At 41.6% G+C, this 22028-nt stretch overlaps 2 protein-coding genes across 3 annotated transcripts in view; both read right to left on the bottom strand.

Moving 5' to 3' along the window:
• Positions 1–10926, bottom strand: part of LOC121955947 (beta/gamma crystallin domain-containing protein 1-like) — a 38919-nt gene extending 27993 nt beyond the window's left edge. Inside the window, exons 1-4 of one of the 2 annotated variants that reach the window (XM_042504042.1) lie at positions 7164–7326; positions 6903–6974; positions 5248–6623; positions 643–4129 (exon numbers count right to left, since the gene is read on the bottom strand). In XM_042504042.1, the coding sequence (XP_042359976.1) occupies positions 643–4129; positions 5248–6623; positions 6903–6950 (4911 nt within the window). In that variant the 5' untranslated portion in view covers positions 6951–6974; positions 7164–7326. Of the gene's footprint in view, positions 1–642; positions 4130–5247; positions 6624–6902; positions 6975–7163; positions 7327–10715 lie in introns of those variants that run through there. The other variant, XM_042504043.1, reaches the window with a different exon arrangement.
• An 8358-nt stretch (positions 10927–19284) lies between these two features.
• LOC121955092 (melanocortin-2 receptor accessory protein 2A-like) lies at positions 19285–21496 on the bottom strand. Its single transcript, XM_042502882.1, has 4 exons — positions 21261–21496; positions 21037–21174; positions 20392–20491; positions 19285–19855 (listed from the first exon to the last, which is right to left on the bottom strand). The coding sequence occupies exons 2-4, from the start codon at positions 21152–21154 to the stop codon at positions 19378–19380; spliced, it is 696 nt and encodes a 231-aa protein (XP_042358816.1). The 5' UTR covers positions 21155–21174; positions 21261–21496; the 3' UTR covers positions 19285–19377.
• Positions 21497–22028: the final 532 nt, after the last annotated feature.

Raw genomic sequence — 22028 nt, 5'->3', positions numbered from 1 at the left:
CATGGCAATGAATAATCATGATACTCACACATTTTGTTCAGTAAGATAACCTTCACAAATGAACAACACTTTTAGGATTTCAAGTGTAAACACAATTTCTAGAGTTAAAAAGTTAGGAAATAAATGAACTACACTATTGCATGACTTAATGTTATCAGCACAACAACACCACAATTTTGGTGTGATGGCATTCTGTAGTCTCATTTAGCCTCTTTTAGCAACTGCCCTTTTGAAGAAACATAAAAGCATCAAAGTTTGCGATTGGGGTATTTACTGACATATTTTATGTTGTAGAACAAAACCTGAAAGTCTCTTAAGCTTGTGTTAACCACAGACTTTGCTTGAGGCTTCTAACCAAAAACCCATTCAAAAACCCACTGACTTTGGAAAGAGGGAACAGGGAGTGCTAAAATGCTAACTCATTTCCTGGTTTTAGGACTCATTCCTGCAGCACTTTATTTAGAGACGTTAAAAAAGAGCACTTGGCTCTGTGAGTATTTCCTGTCATTTGACAATTGTTGATGTTATCATTCCTTTTCTTGAACTCAATATGTGCAAGCAAGATCTATGTCGTCTGTGAAATCTCACCTTTAACATTCACAGCATTTTTAGTTGGTGAAAATAACATACAGAAAAACTAACCTCTGTTTTCACTTGCTCCTGTCCTTGTATGCTCTGCACTGGCTTTGCCGGCTCTCGGGGGAGGTACTTCTCTAAATAGTCCGGCAGCTTGATGTCGTTAAAGGAGGGAAGTGGAGGGCCTGAGTCACTGACCACAGCCTCCACAGCCGGGGCTTCCTCTCTGTTGCTAAGGACCTGTGTGTCTTTAAGGGGAGCTGTGGCGGTTGGGCTTGGCGGTGGGGGGCTTGACTGGGGGGTTTCGCTGGGGGACACGTCCCCAGAGCTGGTACCTTCAGCCTGAACTCCATTCTTCTTCCCTCTGAGGATGGAGGAGGTGAGGCTGCTGAGGACGCAGCTACCCTCCAAACGAGACTTCACCTTAACCTGGTTGTCTTTCTCCTCCTCCTTTCTTCCATCCTCCTCATCCTCTTCAGGACTCTTGTCCCTGAGGCGAGAGTGAGTGTCCATCCTGCTGATCAGCAAGCTCCGATCTGCCAAGCTTGCCCTGGCAGGCTTCAGGCCAGATTTTGGCTCCTTGTCATGGAGCATGGCTAAAACACTTGGTGATGTGTCTACGGTGAACTTATTCTTCTTCCTCAAGCCAAACTTAAACTCCTCAGGGTCGAACGTCTTCTCATTGCGTACCTCCTTGATGGCCGGCATGGCGAATGGCGGCTGAGGTGGCCGGAATTGATTGTGTTTACGTGGCGGGAGAGAGAACGGGGCGCAAAGCTTCTTGATTTTCTCAATAAAATCGTCATCATCAAGATCATTAGAAGCGTCCAGAAGATTGCTCTCACTTCCGGAAGAGCTCAGTTTGGGTGGCGGCAGTTTAAGCCTCTGTTTGGGGAAGTCCACATCCAGCCAACTAGAGGGAGCGTCATGCCCTGTTGCAGAATCGTCTTTGCTTAGTCCCCGAGGCAAATGGAGCTTCTTCATGGTTGATCGCTGGGTTGACTGTGTGATCGGCTTATTAGCTTGTGGGGAAGTGGGTGCTTTTGGAGTATGACTCATCTTATTAGTGGCCGCTTCCTTTTTGAATGTCTGGAGTGGTGGAAGTTGGACGATATCACCATTAGCAAGAGGTGAAAGTTCTTTCTTTTGTGAATGGGCAGTTTTCTCAGCCGTCCTTTCTCCTACATTATTCGTGGAGATCGAAGCAGTGCTATCAGAGGGGCTCTGTGCTAATTTTTTAGTGCCCTTGAGTGATGTGATATCATTTGTGCTCTCTGCATTTTTTGATTCATCACTCTGTAAGTGCCCAGCAGCTGGTTTCGTTACATCTCCTTCTCCTGAGACTTTGACCTCTGTGGGCACTGATTTGACACTTGAACCCTTTTTCTCATCATCTTGCCCTGATTCCTTGCCGCTCACAGGTTTCGAGACAGAAACAGGAGTAGGCTCTTTAACAGATGACTTTTTGTCCGACATATTATCCGTCTGCGCAGTTATCAGAGATGGAGTGTCATAAGCGGCTTTTACAGTCACTTTCTCAGCTGCTGTAGTTGCTTTGGTAATAGATGTTGAGCTGGGGAGCTGAGCATCATTAGCTCCATGTGTACATGAGTCATCTGGAGAATTCTCCGTTTTTTCCACAGATACAGAATGAGGCTGTGGTTCGACTGCAATCACCACTGGCTCTGTTTCTGCTCCGGGGCTTTTCGCAGACTTTGTTTGCAACTCAGGAGACCCTTTCTCACTCTTCGTCGCACTCACGGCCTCATTAGTTTGGGTGTCGGCACAAACGGAAGCCTTTTCTTGACGTATAGTCTTAGTCTGTCTGACATGTTTTTCAGCAGGGAGGTCAGACGTTACAGTTTTTTCTGAGGACTGAGAGGCTAGTTCTGGTTGGTTTGTTTCTGATGTTGTTTTGATTTTAACCGTCTGTTTTTCATCATTTCTTCCAGCGTTTTTTCTTTCATTATCCATCACAGCCTCTGTCCCCGAAATACCTCGTGTACTGCCTGAAGCCTTTGCTTTTGTAGTATTTGTATCTGAATGCAGGAGCTGCTGTGTTTTTTCTTTGGTTTTCTTCTCTGTCTGATTGTTTTTTTCGACTTCCACCTTTTCTGATTTCTCTACACCTTTACTTTCAGCCTGATTTATTATTTCTGTGTCCCTTTTGGGAGTTGTTTGCCCTGTGTCTTTTTCATTTGTTTCTCTTATTTTTCCTTTAATTTTTGATTCAGATTGCTTTGTCAATTCTTCAGGTGATTTGAGATGTTCAACAGGTGGTTCTTGCGCCATATTGTCAGCAGGTTGTATATCCGCATGTGAGGGGGAGGAGGCTGAAGTTTCTCTTCCATCCTTGGAGGCTTTTTCCTTCCTCTGTGTGAATAGGAGGCTGTGTCCCCCAGCCTTTTCCTCCTTCTGGGGTAAAATAACGGGATCCTTGTCAATACGCGTCTTTGTCTCACTGCTACAGGCAGCAGTATCAGGTTCATCTTTGCTGACAGATGGTTCAGGCAATCCCTTCTGTCTACTGACTAGTTTGTCAATACTCCCCTTTTCAGATGATGAATCCAACTGTGTCTTCTGTTTGTCCAAAACCTGCAAATCCTTCTTAAGTGTTTTCTGCGTGATATCAGACAAAGACTGTTTGTTAGGTGAATTTTCTTGGGCTTTATCAGACGCTAATGAGACTTCCTCTGTGTGTTGTTTGGAGGCAGAAGCAGGATTATCCGCTGTTTTATCCACCTGTTGCTGCTTTGTTGCACTGAGCTTTTCTTTATTTGTGGAGCAGTCTGGTTTGTTTTCACTATTTGGGCTGATGGGACTGCTTGGTTCTCTACTTTTTCTTCTTTTAGAGCGGGAGCCTGTTCTGCTTGGGGTTTTGGACTGTGGGCTAATGCTATTGGCCAGTTCTGCATCAGCTGTCACTTTAACTGGTACATCTGTCTCAACACTGTCATGTTTCGTACCTTGATCTGCTGTTTTTGAGGCTGCTGCGTCGTTCTTTTTGGAGTCTGCAGGTTGTTCTTTAGGAATGGAAGTCTTTCCCCCCACAGCGATGGTATCTCGTTCATCTGGTTTCAATGTTATCTCTGACTTTTCTTTTGCTTGTATTTGCTCTTTAGTATCCAGTCGACCCTGATTGTCCAGTTCTGGTGACTTTGATGCAGCAACTGTGACAGATGAGGGGGACTTTTGAGATATTCCTGTCAAGGCTGGTTTCTGAGGCAGCTTTGCACTGTTCTCTGTTTTAGACGCCTCTGTGAAGTTCCTCGCTCGCTCCTTGACAGTCAATGGCTTCACCCTGACAGGCGAAGTGGAGCTGGACCTAGCCGGGCTGTAACGCTCAGCTGATCTTGACCTCTGCTCTGATGACAAAACATTTTCTTTGAGCCTGTCAGTGGCTGACCTGACAGGAGAGCCATCAGCACTCCTCGGGGTCTGGAAGGTCTGCTTGTTGATTCTTGTTGTTGAGTGCTCAAAGAGGCCGATTTTATCCGCAATGTGGCCAACGACTGGCTTCAGCTCCTCATCAATTTTCTTCAGCTCATGTAGCCTGTGTATAATAAGAGGGAAAGAAATCAAATTTAACATATATTTCATATTTTGAAAAAACATTTAAAGTTTTACTCATGTATTAAACTGCCATAATTTTCACCCTGTTGTAGCCCAAACAACATGTGTATGAGGGTAGTATATGGATATAAAAAAGGGCCCTATATGACATTCTAAACAGCTCCCATAAAGGCCCCATACCAACTGCTCACAAGAGCTCTGAATCTCTGCCCGAACCTAAGAAGTGAGCCCAACCTGCTAGGCTTGTTACGCACCTGCTTGGCCGAGCCTGTCATGCACTAGATGAACTGATTACAGAGGGAAAACAATATATAATATATATGTATGTATGTATGTATGTATGTATGTATGTATGTAGCATGTGTGTGTGTGTGTGTGTGTGTGTGTGTGTGTGTGTGTGTAATATAGGCCTGTTTTTATGGTGCAAATTCTGCTTTTTAATCTAGATGCTAGGATTACGTGGGTACCAAGTGGGTATGGGCCCAAAATAGACACGTTGTCTAGGGTAAACCCATCCATGTTGGCGATTGTCATGGGGCCAATACCGTTTACCATTTTTCAGCCCAATTATTACCCACACAGGCCCCACATTCAACTGTTAGCCACAGACAATGTTATTTTAATGTTTGTTTTGTTTGTTAAGTTTTATTTGACCTCTTTTCATATCTGATCTGTACTTGCAATACCAATCTTTAAGCACAGGGCTGTACTTTGTGTGTTATGACTCACATCTTTGTTTCTCTGTGGATACACCGGTGACAATCCACCCATAGCCTTAACCACATTCTTTTGATAGCAATGGCGTCTCAGAGAAAAGCTAGGCAAGTAGGAAAAATGTTTGCTAGTGTGGGGGTGCACTAGTTGTACAAAATAAGCATTTATTCCTAACAAGACTGGACAAATTTCCCTAGTGACAAAGTAATCTAGAATCTTGAAATGTGGTGTTTAATGGAGTGTTTTTCCTTTTTTTTTTTTTTTTTTTTACATTATTTAAGATTTTTGCTGCATATACAGCAATTTATGGAAATGTGATGAGTCATTGTTACAGTAACAAATCACAAACTGTGTTTATGTTTAAGTTCTCACATTTAGACTTACCTGGCATCAATCTCAGTTTCGTGCTTCTCCTTGGCTTCACCTTTGTTATTCTTTCGCACTGACTGTAAATCCTGGGTGTCTCCCTCTGCACTTTGCTTTGGATTCAAAGGCACATATTTGGTAAAAAGCTTTACCTCACTCCGAGAAACCTTTAAACTCCTGCGTTTGGACTCTGGCGTCTCTGTCTTTCTCTCTACTTGGTAAAGACTGTCGTCGTCCTCCATGTCTGCGTCCCCATCAACCGCACATGCCAGACCCGCTGCAATGACGGAGTTTGACTTCTGGAATTTGTCCAACTGTTCTGCTGAGCAGGAAGTCTTACTCTCCACTCCCTCAGGTGAAGCCTGAGAGGAGGGGTTGTGCTTGGAGGAGGAGTTTGCAGATGACTCTCTCCTGTGTGTCTTTGGACTTTTGCCCTGAGGACTGGTCACTGAGTTATCTGATGGAGGGATTCCCTCTGGAAAAGGTTGGGCGTTGGGAGGCATTTTTTCCTGTGGGCTGTTCCCCGTATCTCCCTGAGAATTCTTCCTGACTCTCCTTTTAGCTGCGTTTTTGCGCCCCATGCTGTCAGCGTCTGTTTGTTCTTCAGGTTCAGTGCGTGAGTCTTGGCGTGATTTCAGTGACACTCCAACAAGGGCACTGTAATAACTCTGTGACCCAACAGCTGGCCGAACATTTGTCCTTCTGTTCTCTGAATTCAAATCAAAACTTTGGGACAATTTTGCTTTGGGGAGGACTTTTAAGTTCTTTTTTGTGATTTGAACTTCCTGTCCAGCACAGGTGTCTTTGCCGCGCTGAATCACACTAGTCTCCTCCAAGTACACATGGAGCTTCCCGCCTGCCTGGGCCTGTGCTCGCCTCTGGGCCCGAGGCTGCACCCGGTCAGAGTCCCACACCACTCCCTGCTCAGAGGAGGAAGAGAGATGTGTCAGATGACTGGCATTCTTTTCAGGATTCCCGCTCGCTGAAGCACCGTTGCTGCTCTCCTCCCTCTCTCTGCCCTTCCCTACTCTCTTCTTCCTGAACTCCCAAAACTCCTCCTCTTTTGGACCTCCTTCTGCTGTCTCAGTTCTGCTCACAACAGAGCCGTCTCTGCGGGCAGACTGCGTGGCGTCCCCCTCTTCACAGGGAAAATTGTCTCTGGAGAAAAACAGTGGGTCTGGATTGCAGCTCTGTCCCTTTTCCTCCTCCCACTGTTGTGCCCAGGGTCTCACGGACTCCTCACTCTCCTCTTCCCTCTCTGATTTAGGAGCCTGATCAGTTGCTGGCAAGGCATTCTCAGTGGGACTCTTTGGACCCTTTCCCCTCCATGGAGAAAGCCAGCTCCCAATACGACCTAAGACCCCAGTGCTTTGCTGCTCCTCGGGGCTCTCAGACTAAAAAGCAAAGCAGAGAAAAACTCACATAAATGTCTGCACGCACACATGAGGCGGCAGTTAATCGACATGCGTATTTCAAAGGAATATGCTTTGGATGAGCTGACACGTGGTAGTGCAAATATCATAATGTGCCATTGAACAAAGGAAGGGAGTGCAGGCTTGGGATCTAAAGTAAACATAAGTACAGGTTTTGTTCACAGACATTTTTTTTAGTACGGCCATGCATCTCTCAGCATAGCAAATACATGCAGGAGTGCATAGAACCTGTAAGCTTACCGTAGAAAATACCATATCATTCAGATTCTTTATGTAGGATGTGAACATGATTTTGGTTTAGAACAAAAATTCCTAAAGAGCATAAAACAAAAACAAAATCATTCCACCAGGATAAACAATGGCAGCTTGAAAGAGCAGAAAATGATCACCAAAAATTTTTAAAAAAAAATAATAAAAAAGATATTCTGCCGTAGCAAAGTGATAGATCCATCCTTAACTGTCTAACTTTGAGCAACTCCTTTAGTTTCAGGTTCAACTCACCCTCAATTAGACATAGAAGAAAACTTTTCGGCCCAGTCCAAAAACGTCACTTTGTATAGAAAAGCTTCTGCGCTAAACTGCGCATCTAAAGGACGAACATGCTGAGTTTAGTCCTCCTTGCATCCAGTAAAGCATCCACAGCTGGCACACCGTGGCAGCGGAGATATGTGACTGTGTGCGGTGGAGGCTCTGCCCCTCCAGCGGAGCGCACGCAACCCGGTGGTAAAACGATGCCTTCGCGTGCTCCTCGTAAATTTGTGGCACTTATGAAGGCCAAGTGGTCGGCCATCTGGACGCAGTTTGATTTTGCTGATATGTTTTAGCCGAAGTCAGGATTAATTGTATGACCGGCTGCTATGAAAATTCTTAGTAATTTATTTTTCCGAGTTGAAAAACAAAACTTTTATAAACTACTTTAATATTAACAACTTCCAGCCAGTCACATTAAAATTGTAGGGATATTTTAAGCAGTTTTGTAAGGGAGACCAAGGACAGTTGTAACAATTTCTGTTTTTTATTTTATTACTCGAAACCCTCTTGAATAATTAGGATACTTTTCAAAAAAACAATCTAGGTAACATATTTATGGTACATGTGCTAACAATTATGAAATGTTTTTAAAAGCAATGTTAGAATCAAAATATCGATTACAAGGCCAGGTCAGTGTTAGCCTACATCTGCCCCTAAATGCAAATGTAACAACACATGTAACACCTTCATATCCATACCAAGGGCCACAATAAACGCCCATATCTATATGCATATATATATATATATATATATATCTAAAACAATTTAATATGCGTTAGACAATTAATTCCAGTCAACAGAAATATATATTTCCCACTCATTCCAATTTTGAATATTTAAAGGCACAGTTTAAGTTTTTGAAGTGGGTTGTTCAAGGTACTTATCCATAGGCAGTCGATATACAGTAGATTGTGATCTTATGGCAAGATAAAGCAATTCAAGTATTGTTGAGAATCGACTTAGATTTATGTAACTGATTGAATTTTTTTTGGGGGGGTGGATTTTTTGCTGATAACCCTCATACATAGCAGTAAATTCTTCAGCTTCAAAAATTCACAACATTTTACATTACCTTTAACGCAGGAGAAAACCAAAAACAGTTATACTGAATGCTTCAGAAATATAAGTAGCCTATTTACGGAAGCACCATACTTAAGCACAAATTCTGGGTACTTGTACTTTACTTAAGTAGCTCCATTTTATGCCACTTTATACTTCTGCTCGAATACATCTCAGAGACTTACTACTTCATCATATTTGCCTGACAGCTTTAGTTACTCATCAGATAACAATTTTGCTACAGCATATATCTCCAGATTCTGTGGTTTTGAATTTGAATATTTCTGATAAACAGCAGGATTGAGTGTTTCTCTGAGCCGCAGTTAAATTAGTACAACTTTAAGCAACTACAGCAATAAAACGCAACTGAAACACTGACAAACTAAACAATTAGTACTTTTACTTTTTATACTTAAAGTACATTTTACTTGTACTGAATAAGGTTTTGAATGCAAGACTTGTAGTGGAGTATATTTTCAGTATGTAGTACTTTAACATAAGTAAAGGATCTGAATACTTAATCCACCACAGACTATTAGCCAATTTGTTATAGATTAAAAATGATTGATCTTGAAACTAAGTAACTTAAAAACCACAGCTTCTATAGGCGAGAAATTGGTATATTTTGTCATAACTTCATTATTTCTGAAGTATTCACTATAAGTTTATATGTTTTGGATTTTTGTGTGGTGTCATGTGTAATTTTAATGTATTACCTGTTCTTCTGCGTTAAACATTTAAAAAAGGAGTGTGTGGGAAATGAACAATGAAACTGTACTGAAAGTATTTGGCACACACTTTAATGTCTCTAATCTCACAACTTCTGAAGCGTGGCGTATGTTTCTATATGTGCGTTCCATATAGCGTTAATGTCAGAACATATTTACTGATGCGTGCCCTATGTCTCTACACATATCAATCTGGTATTTGGCCTTCTGCTTTAGAGACTAAGCCACACAGACAGCTTCACTCCATCAAAAGAGAATAAAATACAGATTTGTGTTTACCTGTTCAGTCTAGCTTATTGTTTTATTATATAATCACTTAAAAATATACATATAAACTACTAGAAACTGGGTTAAAAATTCTTATTATTACCACAGTATGCTGTGTAGTGATATCTGAATGTTGACACAACGTAGCTTTGCACCTCAAGTATCAAAATATCACTTGGATGTCAAATATGTGAGACACTTGCTAAACCTCGGGCTGAGTGAGCCCAGATTTGATCTTGTAGCAAAGACCAAGTAGGTTAACAAAGTGCAGAAATTAAATTTGGAAGCAAAGCTTAAGTAAACAAAAGCATCATCAACAGAGGTGCAGATTTCAGGGGTGCTGCAGGGGACAGGTCCCCTTCAATATATAAAACGTGCATTTGTCCTCCTCCCAAAAAAACATCAGAGGGCTTTCATTTTGACAAAATTAAAGACATTTACACCAAGAAATGATGCAGAGAGGCACATATTGGTGCATTATAAATTCACTAGAATGCAGAAAATTAAGTGTTTGATGCTCAAAATTTTCTATTAGTTTCCAAACATCCTGTTTCACATGTCCCTCCAATGTTGCCCTTCAGCATGTGAACTCACAAAGTGCTCCAAAATAGACCCGCTGTGTCTAATACTGATCAAAAACGTTTAATAAACAAGTTTGAACGACATGATAGACATGATAAATAACTGCTATCCTATGTTTACTGAGGCGCCTCATTCATGTCACTCAAATTTCCTACATTTACCGTAGCACATGAATGCAGCAGGAGGCCGTATCCAAACAAACTTTTCCAGGGGAAATGACGCACTGACTGTGTGGGTTTCAGAGCCTGTACAGTTCAGTTTTTGGCTTTCCAAACCTGGGTGCCCTTGTTTCACTTGGCGGGTAGCTTAAGTCAGTCTTTCCATGCAGTTTAGTTGTGGAATTTAACCCTTTAACTACTTTTTGTCAGGAAAAAAAATCGTTGTTGGGCTTTTTCTTTAAGTTTCTTTAGTAAAGGAAAAGTAATACGGTTAAAGTTTGAATTAAGGCATACTTCTTCTCAGGTTTCAATTAGTCACACTACCCACAGATGCCTTTAGGTGCGGGAGTGTCTCTGGTAATCATGGCTTCTAAAAAAAACCATCTATTACTTTGGACATTTAACGGTCCCGTTTACCCAATTTTATTAGGCTATGGGTTATAATACTATCATAACTAACTTTTTTTTATTAAGAGATAGACCCTGAGGTGTTGACATGTGAAATTAAACTGTTATAGACACATAATTTCGCTCACTCATCTCATTTAAAAAGCTTTTTGACAGCCCGCGCAGTCCTGATGGAAGTCTAACAGGTTTCTGCACAAACTGTAGCTCCATAAAACCAAAACAAACAGTGGCCCTTAAATAGCCTATCGACCAAAAAACCCACAAGCCCCAGCTCATCTCCTTTACGAGCACGTCACTATAGAGCGATAAACAGATCTTACCATGATTACAGAGTTTCTCCTGCCGTCTTTCCTCGGGGAATAAAGTGCCCGCTGCAGAAACCCTCATAGAGAGCGCTGCCGCCGTCTCAGTGAGGTAACCTGTCCCTCCTGCACCGCACTGCCGCATTAATATTAAGTGCGTTTTAAAAATGAGAAAAAATCAAAGCTTACTCCGCCACATAGATGTCATTGTGAATGCAGCTTTAGATGTGCTATTTTTTTCCCATGGTGGTGAGGGCTGAGGTTCATGTGGAATCCGCCCGGGCCAGGTAACACACCCTGAGGCTTTGGGCACTGTGACACAGCAGGCAGCTGGGGCGGTTTATTGTGCAACTGTGAGGGATACTAACAAAGAGGCGACTGTGGCTGTCAGCTCTCAGGGTTGTAGGACATTCCCATAAAAGCGGGCACAGATTAGTCAACGACCCCCTTTATTGTCTTAAGTAAAGTCTCTGCTTGAGATTGACATTAAGAAAACATCACGTCCATAATCATAAACACTATTTATTAACTTGCACCTTTACACCAACTACCCAGAATTGGCACTGCACAAAAATATTTATGAGCAACCATACTATATTTATCATCACTGGTAACCTGTTTGTGTTATATTTGTGCCTGTACTGACTGCACCTTAGGGACTGTACATTATTAATCAGAGTGATAGGGTGGCTGTGGTGTAACTTTGTTTTCGTTTTTGTTTTCTTTTTCCCTGGAGCTACAAATATTTTTTCCCTTGAGCCTCCCTTAGGCTCCGGCCACACTTAATGTGTGGGCTGCAACCTCGCAGGCTTGTGGTGTTCATGCTTTTGCTGCATCTCTGCTGCAGAGCTGCCCGCTGATATAACTATTGCACACAATTAAAAGCCGATGCGCCACTCATTTATGTAGCCATGCAAGCCACTGTGTTATCAACAACACGGTCATGCAGATATTTTACAGTAAAAATCTTAATTTAATATGTAAAAGTAAACAGAAATGTTTTTAGAGTGCTTTTATTTTGAAACTTAAACAGGAAAGGTTGAGTAACAGAAGAAAATTTTATATTTCTTCATGTCTGTGAGTGATCTTGTGGGTTGTTCTCACAAACTGTCTGTACATTTTCCTATGAAAAGTAATGCACACTTAATGCACACTGAAAAACAACAGCAGCCCACCAATGTGCTGCACAATCGAAATAGCAAAAACAAACAAAAATACAGACGATAAAAAGAAATAAACAAAATAAAATAAAAACACAGAAGAAACACATAGACCAGTACAAAAATTTTAAAAAATTTAACCTCCATTCATTAATCTTTAACTGACCCAAGATCCCAATTTTTAAAACAATGGTGAAGGCAATTCTTACACATTGTTACACACACCAACATTGTGCACCCCTCTGACGTGCACCACATTCACAAACACGTGCAAATACATTCTGGCTGCTTTCTCTGTGTCTTTGCCATGACTTATTAATGTGCTACAGAAACTGAAACCTGTCTCATTATCCACCCTATGAAAAATTTACACATCGCCTCTTTTCTCTTGCACAGCAAACCACACGAGGAATGAATGAAATGTTGATAATTCACAGGCTTGTATCCCCGGTGATATCTGTTCAGGTGTATAATTTTTACTTTAGGGGAAAGAAAATTGCTCTTTGTTTTTTTTTTTTTTTTTTTTTTTTTGCATTTCCACTATAACAAGTGCTTGCATGCCCGCTGTGCCAACGGCAACATAGGAAAATGATGCCACTTATCTTAATTATCACTCAGAGGAGTGGAAGTCTAGTTTTTCTGGTTTGGAGCCATTTAAACAGGCAATTGATTTTAAAAAAAGCCCTACAGAAAAAAAATAAACCATTCAATGTTTCTTCACCTCTGCTGACTCCATTAATTGACCTGGATTAATTCTGGAGTTACACTGACAATGCAAATATGAGTGGGAGAGTCACTCATTCTACTTTACTGAGGAACTCTGATTGACTGAAGTTATAATATTCAGCGTAGTAAGAGGTTTTTGAGGCATTGGTTCATCCAGGGATAAGTTTTCCAGCATGTGCCAAGAATTGTTTTCAGCATGGCCCTTTGTCACATTCATACAGTTACAGCTGCTCACTGCGAGTGGTCTCCTTTTGTTACAGCTCCACCGGAGGCGTGTGTAAACAGCTGCTTTGTTGTTGTTGAGGGAGACAGAAAGAGTCACTCATTCTCTGCATCCACCCAGATTGGTGAGAGATATGAATCGACTGGCTGCTGGGCCCAAAGTGTCAGTCTAACAGTGAAGTTAGAATAAAAATACATTTTTAGGTTTTACTGAACCACAGAAAGGCTCTTGTGTGCTGTCCTTCAGCATGTCTTTTAGATTAGTTTAAGATAAGAAACCCCAGGCAATTTTTCTTTTGTAGATTTCAAATAGGATTGTCACTGATGTAAGGGCAATAAGAAAAAGAATAATAGATAGGACTTATATAGCACTTTTCTAGGTACTCAGACATGTTACATGGAATTCAAAAGGAAAAACAATTACAAAACCAAGAATATAAGACTGAAAGATGCTTTCATGAAATAAAATAACAAATACAAAGAACAGAATACAAAAACAAAATGTAGAGGATATGACAGTTCAGATTTGGGGGGGGCAGTGGGAGACATGTATTGTAGGCTTTTTTGAAAAGGTGGGTTTTGAGTTGATTTTTTTTTTTTGTTAAGATATTTTTTGGGGCATTTTTGCCTTTAATTGATAGGACAGCACAAGTGTGAAATGGGGAGAGAGAGAGAGGGAATGACATGCAGCAAAGGGCCGAGGTTGGAGTTGAACCTGCGGCCGCTGCGGTGAGGACACAGCCTCTATACATGGGATGCCTGCTCTATCCACTGAGCCACCAGGCCCACCCTCAGAGGGTTGGGGCAGCAACGGCAAAGGCTTTGTGCCGCAAGGTGCTGGACTTGGTCTTGGTGATGGGAGTCAGAAGGTTGGAATGTGATGATCTGAGGTGGCGTGTGGGGGAGTGATGTCAGAGAAGGTCAGTAAGATATGAAGGGGCACGGTTATTGAGAGCTTTGTAGGTAATCAGAAGGATCTAGAGGTGAATTTGGTGCTGCCAGTGAAGGTGATGAAGGATGGATGTTATGTGTTTTGTGCAGCAGTAGTAGGTGAGCAACTGGGTAGCTGCATTCTGAACATTTTGTAGTTTTTGGAGGTCAGTGGAGGAAAATAATTGTTAAACATAGCCACACTTTAGTATAACAAGTTGGGAAAAGGCTCTGTCACTATTAGGTGTGATCACTGGTTGCTCCTCCTTTTAATGAGACTGTGTATAGAATGGGGTCATAAACATTTTTGATGCCGGTGACCCCTGAGTTGAAACAAGGATCAAGCAGGGACTCCTTGATTAGCACTTTTTTTTGTTGGTCTTCTCTCATTTATGGGGTAATTTAAGTCGATTTTAAAGAGGGAAAAAAGCCCCAAAATACATACTTAAAATCTTTTTATTGGTATAAATGGCTCAGAACCCTCCCCTACATGTTATGAAACTCTAGGCTGCAATGCAGGTAGAAAGAAATAAAGAGCCTTTGAGCCTTGTATACATGAGTTGGTGCAGTGAGTCATCAGCAGTATTTATGTTGTACATCTGCTAAAGACCTTTTAAAACCACTATTACTCAGACAACACACAACTAGCAGTCATCTAGTTGTTCAGGTAACTCTTAGACCTGTATACGTACCTTAACAAATACATTTCTTGTCTTTGAATGATATGTGTTAAATTTGCCTGAGTTATGTAGATCAGAGCTAACTTCACAAAGTGAAACTGCACAGGCTGTTGAGAAGGAATTTATCTTCACTGCATTTCCTCTTCGGTGCTTTTCTTTGAAGCGGGGCTTTATGTCGTCTTGTAGATATTCGACAACATTTCCCTTGCTCATATCATGACAGCATGAGTGCCACAAAAATATCCTGCGTGTCTTCTTTTCTTGAAACCGAATATGTAATTACAGTCAGACTGACATTGTGTTTTGAACACCCATCAGATCGCAGAGGATTTTCTGAATCAACAAACATCAATGTTTTCACCCCTTCCTCCTGGTCCTCTGCCACCTCCTCGTTGTCCTCGCCCTCTCAGTCGCTTCTAGCTGTTGTTGCTCATTTGTTGAAGCGTCACTGCAGCTCACCACCTGTCAACCACAATGCCTACAGACCCCCTCGGGGCATTCTAGGAGAAAGAGCAAATGGCAGACGTGCCGCAGGGAATTGACATAACTCCATTGCCCCCTCCGTTGGTTGTTGATGCTCACTACACACTTGGAGGCCGCCCACCCCAACACTCACCAGCAGACAAATGCAGAATTGGAAAAGCTTTTTTGGAGCTGAACTCCTGAGGCATGTGGCATCTGGAGTCGACAGCAAGTCATTCCTGCATGTTTTCTATAAAAAGAATACCAGAAGTTATAGACAGGGTGTAAATAAAGTTATACTAAAGAAAAGAGACTGTCATTCACACACAGTTTGCAAAACAGGTAAACAGATGGATATGTACACACAGCTTCTCATGCATAAAAGGTCATCACTCTTGTCTTTCAGACTATATAGTGGACACAGTTTAACTGAACACTCCCTCATTCAAAAGAGAAACAAGAATGTGATCCACTGCTGCTCCCTCCTTCATCGCCAAGCCATTTCAGTCCAACATCACCACAGCAACTGTCTCAAATTATGTTTAAGTCATTTAGTTTGAGGTTCTGCTATTCAAGTGCCACTACTGCTTGTGATACATGTTACATTAGAGGATGATGCTGTTGTGTTGCATGCCATGCCTGCCATGTCTCTTTGCTTATGAGATGCCAGCATGCTGTCTAAAATCACAGACTTGGGCTGCCTGATGCCAGCGGGGTTTTGTACTGTCTATAAATGCAAAGACTGTGTATAGAAGGGACTTTTTAGTGGCCCTCTAGCATGATCTCATGATCTCTACTTGCTTCTATACTCTTTGTCTCCATGTTTTTGCAAAACCATCCAGCAGATTTGAGCAGGTAGATGAGCATGGAGATTTGGGTGTTTAGCACAGCTATTAACACATTATAGACCTTGGCATTTGTTCATGTTTACATTACATAACCTCAGTTATTCAACTGCGGTCTGCCCACCCTACTCTCAGCTGTCTTAACTTTCTCAGAGCCAACTGCACCCCGAATGATGCTTGATGCTTGTATCCATTGTCCTCAGCTTGGTGTCACAGGCACAAATGCAGGAATATTTCCACTGTTTGGTAGTCTGCGCTTACTAGTAAGAAATAGAAAAGAAAGGGGAGAGAAAATTTGACATAGCTTTTTTAATACCATGTGAGTTTTATATGTGATCTTGAACACTATTCTCCATGACAGATGATATTTTATTGTTGAGAAAAATGATTAATTGCTGCTTCACCAAAGTATAAAAAAACCCACTTCCCTGCTAGTGAGCTTGGTACACAAAAAGGGACAAAATGCAGAAGCCATCCCAGCAAACAGTTCTCGGAAATGAACTAATCACATTTCCCATTTTATCCTGGTCCAACCTGCCCGCCTTTTAATGAACATGAAATATGTCAGAGGACAGAGGACTAAGTGCTTGAACGTTTATTTTCCCTGCTGTGTCCTAAAAAGAATTAATTAATGGGCAAAAGACTGATTTTGTGGAGTCGGTGTTGAGTTAATGTTGATAGACTCTCTGACATTCTCAGCACATCCCCTGCATCAGTTAAATGTACGTAGCTCGGGCATTTGTTGACAATAATGGCTCGCAATGTTCTTTTGCATAATCATCACCCGATATGGCTTGAAGTAATTTAATTTGTTTTGACCGAAAAGGCGATTTCTGCATTAATTAAGATTCAGATAGAAGTGCAGTGGTGCCCAGTTAAATGTTTGTAGGTCTTATGACTCATTTCTTTAGTCAGACCTACCTGAACATTAAAGATATTGCTAACATATTTTTAAAAACAAGCCAAAACTTCGCTTTAATTTGGTCCTTTTACACAAGTGTTCATACCAGCACAGATAATTTAATGCACTGTTACAGGAAGACTCCAAAGGTACTACTTAAATTAAACCTTTTTTAGTCCACTTGGAGGCAGCACAAGAAGCTTTGACATATTATCGCTTTAAGTGGATATGACGAAAGTGCTAGTGAACTTATTTACACATCCAGTAAATACAAAGCAAAATTGGTATTTATTTAGAGTTATGTCTCTGGCCACCTGGCAAATATAAGTCCAATATTCGTTCTCTTTTCAGCTCCACCACTCCTGAAGGAAATATGTGACTCTTTATTTATGATATCCCCAACCACGTTTACTAATTAGTCTTTAGTAGGTAGTGTACAGAGAGCGTATCTGATTTTGCTTTCATGAGAGTGAACCAAACTAGTCAATAGAATTCGTACTAGAAGCTAAACAAAAAACTACAAGATGCTGAAATGCTTTGTTTAAGTTGCAAAAGGGCCAAGGGTGGAATTGAATCAATAGCCACTGTGGAAAAGACATTGCCTTTGGACATATGGCGCTCTACCAAGTGAGTAGGTGGGGGCCCCAAGTTTGTATTTGACTGGACTCTTCTTGATGAAATTGTAAGTCTGTGTGATTTCATTTTTAGAATGTTTACTGTCAAGAAATACAACACCACACCAGTGTTGGGTTGAATAACCAAAACTATTTACGCTTTATTTGGACAATCAAAATAATTTCTGATTCAAGAAACCTGTCTACAAAAGTAATGATATCACAGTAGCCGTGTTCCCAGTCAGATGCCAATTGAGTTTCCAGGAAACCTTTCAAATGTCACAAAAATGAAATGTGAACAAGGTTTGTTTCCATCAACTGGTTTGGAGCAAACAGGTTATGCAGCATGCTTCACACATGGCTGTAATCCACCAGTAAACAGAGTAGAAGAAAGGGAGGTTTTGAACCGGAAAGTCGCCTTTCGATGTAATAGATCTACAAGAGAATATTAGATTTCTTCAGGGGTTTGTTTCTTTGGCCAGGTTTTAATTCTTTGATGTCTCATGTTGACCATGTTTTATACTGTCTGGAAACAAAACAATGAATGAATTCTTAGAGATCTTTTTTTTTTTGTCTTTATTTGATAGGACAGCTTCATCATGAAATGGGGGAGACAGGGGATGACATGCAGCAATGGGCTGCAGGAATCCAAGCTACAGCCTCTGCGGCAAGGACACAGCCTGGGTACACAAGATTCCCAGTCTATCAGGTGAGCTGCCACTAATGTGACGATTCTAATGCACAAACGAAGACGCCGACAGCGGAAACAGCTGATCAGTCATGTGAATTGGGTGTTTCCTATGTCGGAACCATAGACTGTGTAAAATCATGAACGTAACTACTTTGAAGTCATCAATTCGTTTGCGGACTGCCGTTTTGATGTCTCAGATTTGTCATTTTGCCTTCACCATCTTGGTTTTTGGAGCCAGAAATGACCATATTTGGATGAGTGGGTGGAGCTGTGGTGGACCTTGGGGTAAATCTGACTCACAGCCTGTCACTCAAGCGGCTGTGCTCTTACATATGCGTAACTTTAAGACTTAATAAAATGAATTATGTTGATTAAAAAAAATCCCCCCCTATGCAACTGTCAAATAGGGGGGAAACAGCTATAAAGACCACAACTGTTTTTTGTAGGAGGATGTCAGCATGTTGTGCTGTAAAGTTAAGCATTTTAACATGGCATCTATAGAGGTTGACCCGCTTGTGGTGCCAGCCTTAAGTGGCCATTAGAGGAACTGCAGTTTTTGGCACTTGTGCACTGGCTTAATTTTTTGAGACATGTATAGCTGCCGCCACATTTGTGTTTGTAGCATACATCACATGCCCCCTAAAAACCATGCCCTGGCAGTTCACATAGCTGCTCCAGCCGCAGCTATACCCACTTATATTTTTCAGCCCGGAGGTTGCTGTTGTTTTATCAAACTTTGCTGTTTTCACTGTTTTTTAATGCAATATTTCAAAATGTGCATGAAAATATGCTCATGAAAACACGGCTATTGTTATCCAAGGTCTCAGGTAACCTACCTCGCAATAGAACAATGATATGTTTGATTTTGTGCTACTAATCACAAGGTCAAAGTATACTTCACCTTAACAGAGGGCACTTCATTTTGAGCAAAAATAATTCAATTCCATGCTTTTAATGTTGTTTGTAGACCAACTGGCACTTGTGTCCTATTGGAATGATCATGTCCATTGTCCAGAATTGCACAAGAAAGCAAGACAGCAATAACAGCAAATGGTATTGTAGAAAGCATCTTTCCCTGGTGAACCACAGTCCTCTCACTTTACTTTGTGAAATGGCATCTACTTCAGGTACAATACAGCCACGTCCACTTCAGAACAGCAGATGTAAAAGGTACAATTTGGGAGGCAGTTTTATCTTGAAACCTTGAAAGAAATGTAATCTTTTCACTGTGAGTTGCACTTATGTTGAAGGTCGTCTCCTCTGCCCTCTTACTTGTTGATTTGAATGTATGCTTTCTGAAAAAGCTAAAAGCTCCAAGCAGAGATGCTTTTTAGACAAAAGGTAGCTGTGTGGCAGATGTGTGTGTTTCCTGCTCAGATCACAAATGGTCATGTGAAAGGGTAGCAACTATTACACTAAAACTATGTCCGCACCTTTGAAGAAAAGGCCTTAGCGGATGTCACAGTGAGCATCCTGAGAGTGAGACTGGCGCTCCAGGATAGCGGACGGCTCGTACAGCAGATCATCCTCTCCGAGTGTTGAACTGTGCTCTAAGTTCACAAAGTTAGGGAGGTTGAAGTGGGAAAAGAAGGCACATTCTCTGTCGGTCTTACTCTCCTCTATTAGTCCGTTGAGAGGTTGGTGTCCCCGAGCTTCCTCAACATCCTCTTCCATCTCGTCCATCCCAGAGGAGCTGATGCCTCGGGGCCCCTGCTGGGCTCGGGCCCCACTGTGCTTTCTAACTCTCTCATCCCCTTGTTTTTGCTTCCCCTGACCCTGATCCTCCTCGTTGATGTAGAAATGAAAATATGAGCGGGACTCAGCTAGCAAAGGACGAGAGAAGGCTTTGTCATTTTCCTCCTGCGGGCCATCGATGTCTACCAGACAGCTGCCTGGTCGATGGCGCTTTTCAGCAGAGTCTGGATTTCTGTTGCGAAAGAAGATCACAGCAGTGAAGTGAGGTTGAAGCAGGAAAGATCTTTGAAAATATCATTTAATGTCATTTTAGTACTGAATGAACATGTAGTTGAACACTTAAAGATTCCTCGTCATGTTTTCGCTGTCTAAAATCACACCAAAGACAGTCATAACCAGCCAGTCAATAAATTTCCAATTTCATCTTGGCTTGACCTCATGGACGTTCTCAGTCTGACCTGATATAAATGATTTTCCCCCAGTTCCCACTGCTTATCTTTATTTGAGATTGCATTGTGCCTTTGGACATATGAAACTCACCTCCAAGTCAAATGTCAGCTTCCCACAAAAGCTCAATAACACCATGCATGAGAACACCCAGTGGTTACCCAAATTAAAATGCTGCTCAACTTAATCTACAGTCAAAAGTGCAAATGCCTCCCTAAAGCTCATTACAATCCTGTCTGTTTATGCCTCCCCATGGGTCCACCCCCAGACCACCCCCCGGCCAGGGCTAGATGTATAAAAAATAATGAAAACTGTACTCACTCTTGATGTGGCGCTCCTGTCTTTGTTAGCAGCGTGAGAACAAAGAACATGAAAATGACAAACACAGCAAGTCCGACCCAGAAGCCGATGACGATGGAGTCTGAAATGTCAGAGAAGAAAGAACTTATTATAATACATGATTTAATGATTGAGCTCATCCCTCTGCTCCTCCTGCACTTGAGATTTCATTTTATTCATTTTCTCTGAGGGGCCCCTCTCTTCCTCTGGAGATCAAAATCCTCAATTACTTACTTAAAGTGAGCATTCAGGACTTCTCAAATTGGTCATGGGCATGTCGTTAAATTATCTGAGAGATCTGGTCTCTTAAAGTCATTACCACTGGAATAACGCCAGCACAGGTGCTGCATGAAATATTGCTGCCAAATAATAGTTTATTGGGAGGGAAGCAGCGCGTGTCACCCTCCAGCTGAAGCAGTAAAGATAAGGCTGGGAGTGAAATGTGCCATGGGTAATGAATTAGTTTTAATTAGCAGACGCAAAGGTGAGTAACCCTGTTTGCTGGCGCAGCCATCGCATACACATACACACCCGCACGCACTAAAAAGCAAGTGCGCACGCACAGAAAAGGGCAGCGAAAGCAATGGAAGCTTGTCTCAGTGATGCATACAGTTGTATTCAGCTTACATCTGTGCGCTTTGAGTCCCTCAAAAGACACGGGCTCCTCGTCGTCATAATACTCATACTGCCACACGTAGTCACTGCGACGTGCGCTGGTTTGGCTCCGGTTGTGGAAGTCGGACATTTCCAAGCGATTTTTCGCACCTTAACAGCGGAAAAGAGATAAAATCAACCCAGCAAAGACGTTTGATAAATGCATTATCTTACTATAAAGCCTAAAGTTTACAAACCACAATTTCCAAGCGTCGAGAAGCCTCAGGTATTGAAAACAAGCCTTTATTTTGGGGGGGAACAACTCCTTTAGATGTTATGTCCGTCTTCCGCAACACAACAGTGTGCCAAATAGGTGATAAAAAGCGGGAGAATCCATCGCTTTGCCGTTACGCAAAAATACCCATCAATTCTCATGTAAGTCCTCTAAATGAAGCAGAAGCCTTTTGGTGCGCATCACCGTCAGCAAGCATCCTCTATACTGTTGGCTCTCTCCGAGATACTGAGATTACACTGCAAAAAATGTTCATTTTAACCAGTCAGAGGTGTTGGAGGCGAGGATGCTGGTTTCCTCGAAGACATGAGGAGGCGTTTCAATGCAGGAATGTCAATTTGCACGGAGAGCATGCCCATATTCAATTTGTAGCTTCATAATCTCAGTTAAAAAGGACTAAAGAAGACCAAATTTGTATCAGAGTTGGCTTGGGTATGTTAATATACTTTGATTACATTTATATTTTACATATTTACGTAAAGAGTCTGAAAAATAACCAAAAAATAAATAAATCCAGATTTTGAAGAGCCATTTAGTCAAGGGTAAAATAGGCAAGGTAAAAATAGTCACACATTTCCTTATGTAGATCAGTTGTTTTCCAAAAAACATTTTGAAACATGTCAGGCTAAATGGATTCAAGCAGTGTGTGCGTTTTCATTAAAAATAGTAACACTGAAATGCAGGGAATAAGTGCCTAAACCTGTCAATTACAGCCAATCAAAAGGAAAACCCA

The sequence above is a fragment of the Plectropomus leopardus genome, chromosome 16 (assembly GCF_008729295.1).
Source record: "Plectropomus leopardus isolate mb chromosome 16, YSFRI_Pleo_2.0, whole genome shotgun sequence".
NCBI classification, from domain to species: Eukaryota; Metazoa; Chordata; class Actinopteri; order Perciformes; family Serranidae; genus Plectropomus; species Plectropomus leopardus.
Note: the sequence above shows the minus strand (reverse complement) of the source record. Positions and strands in the feature narration are given on the sequence as shown.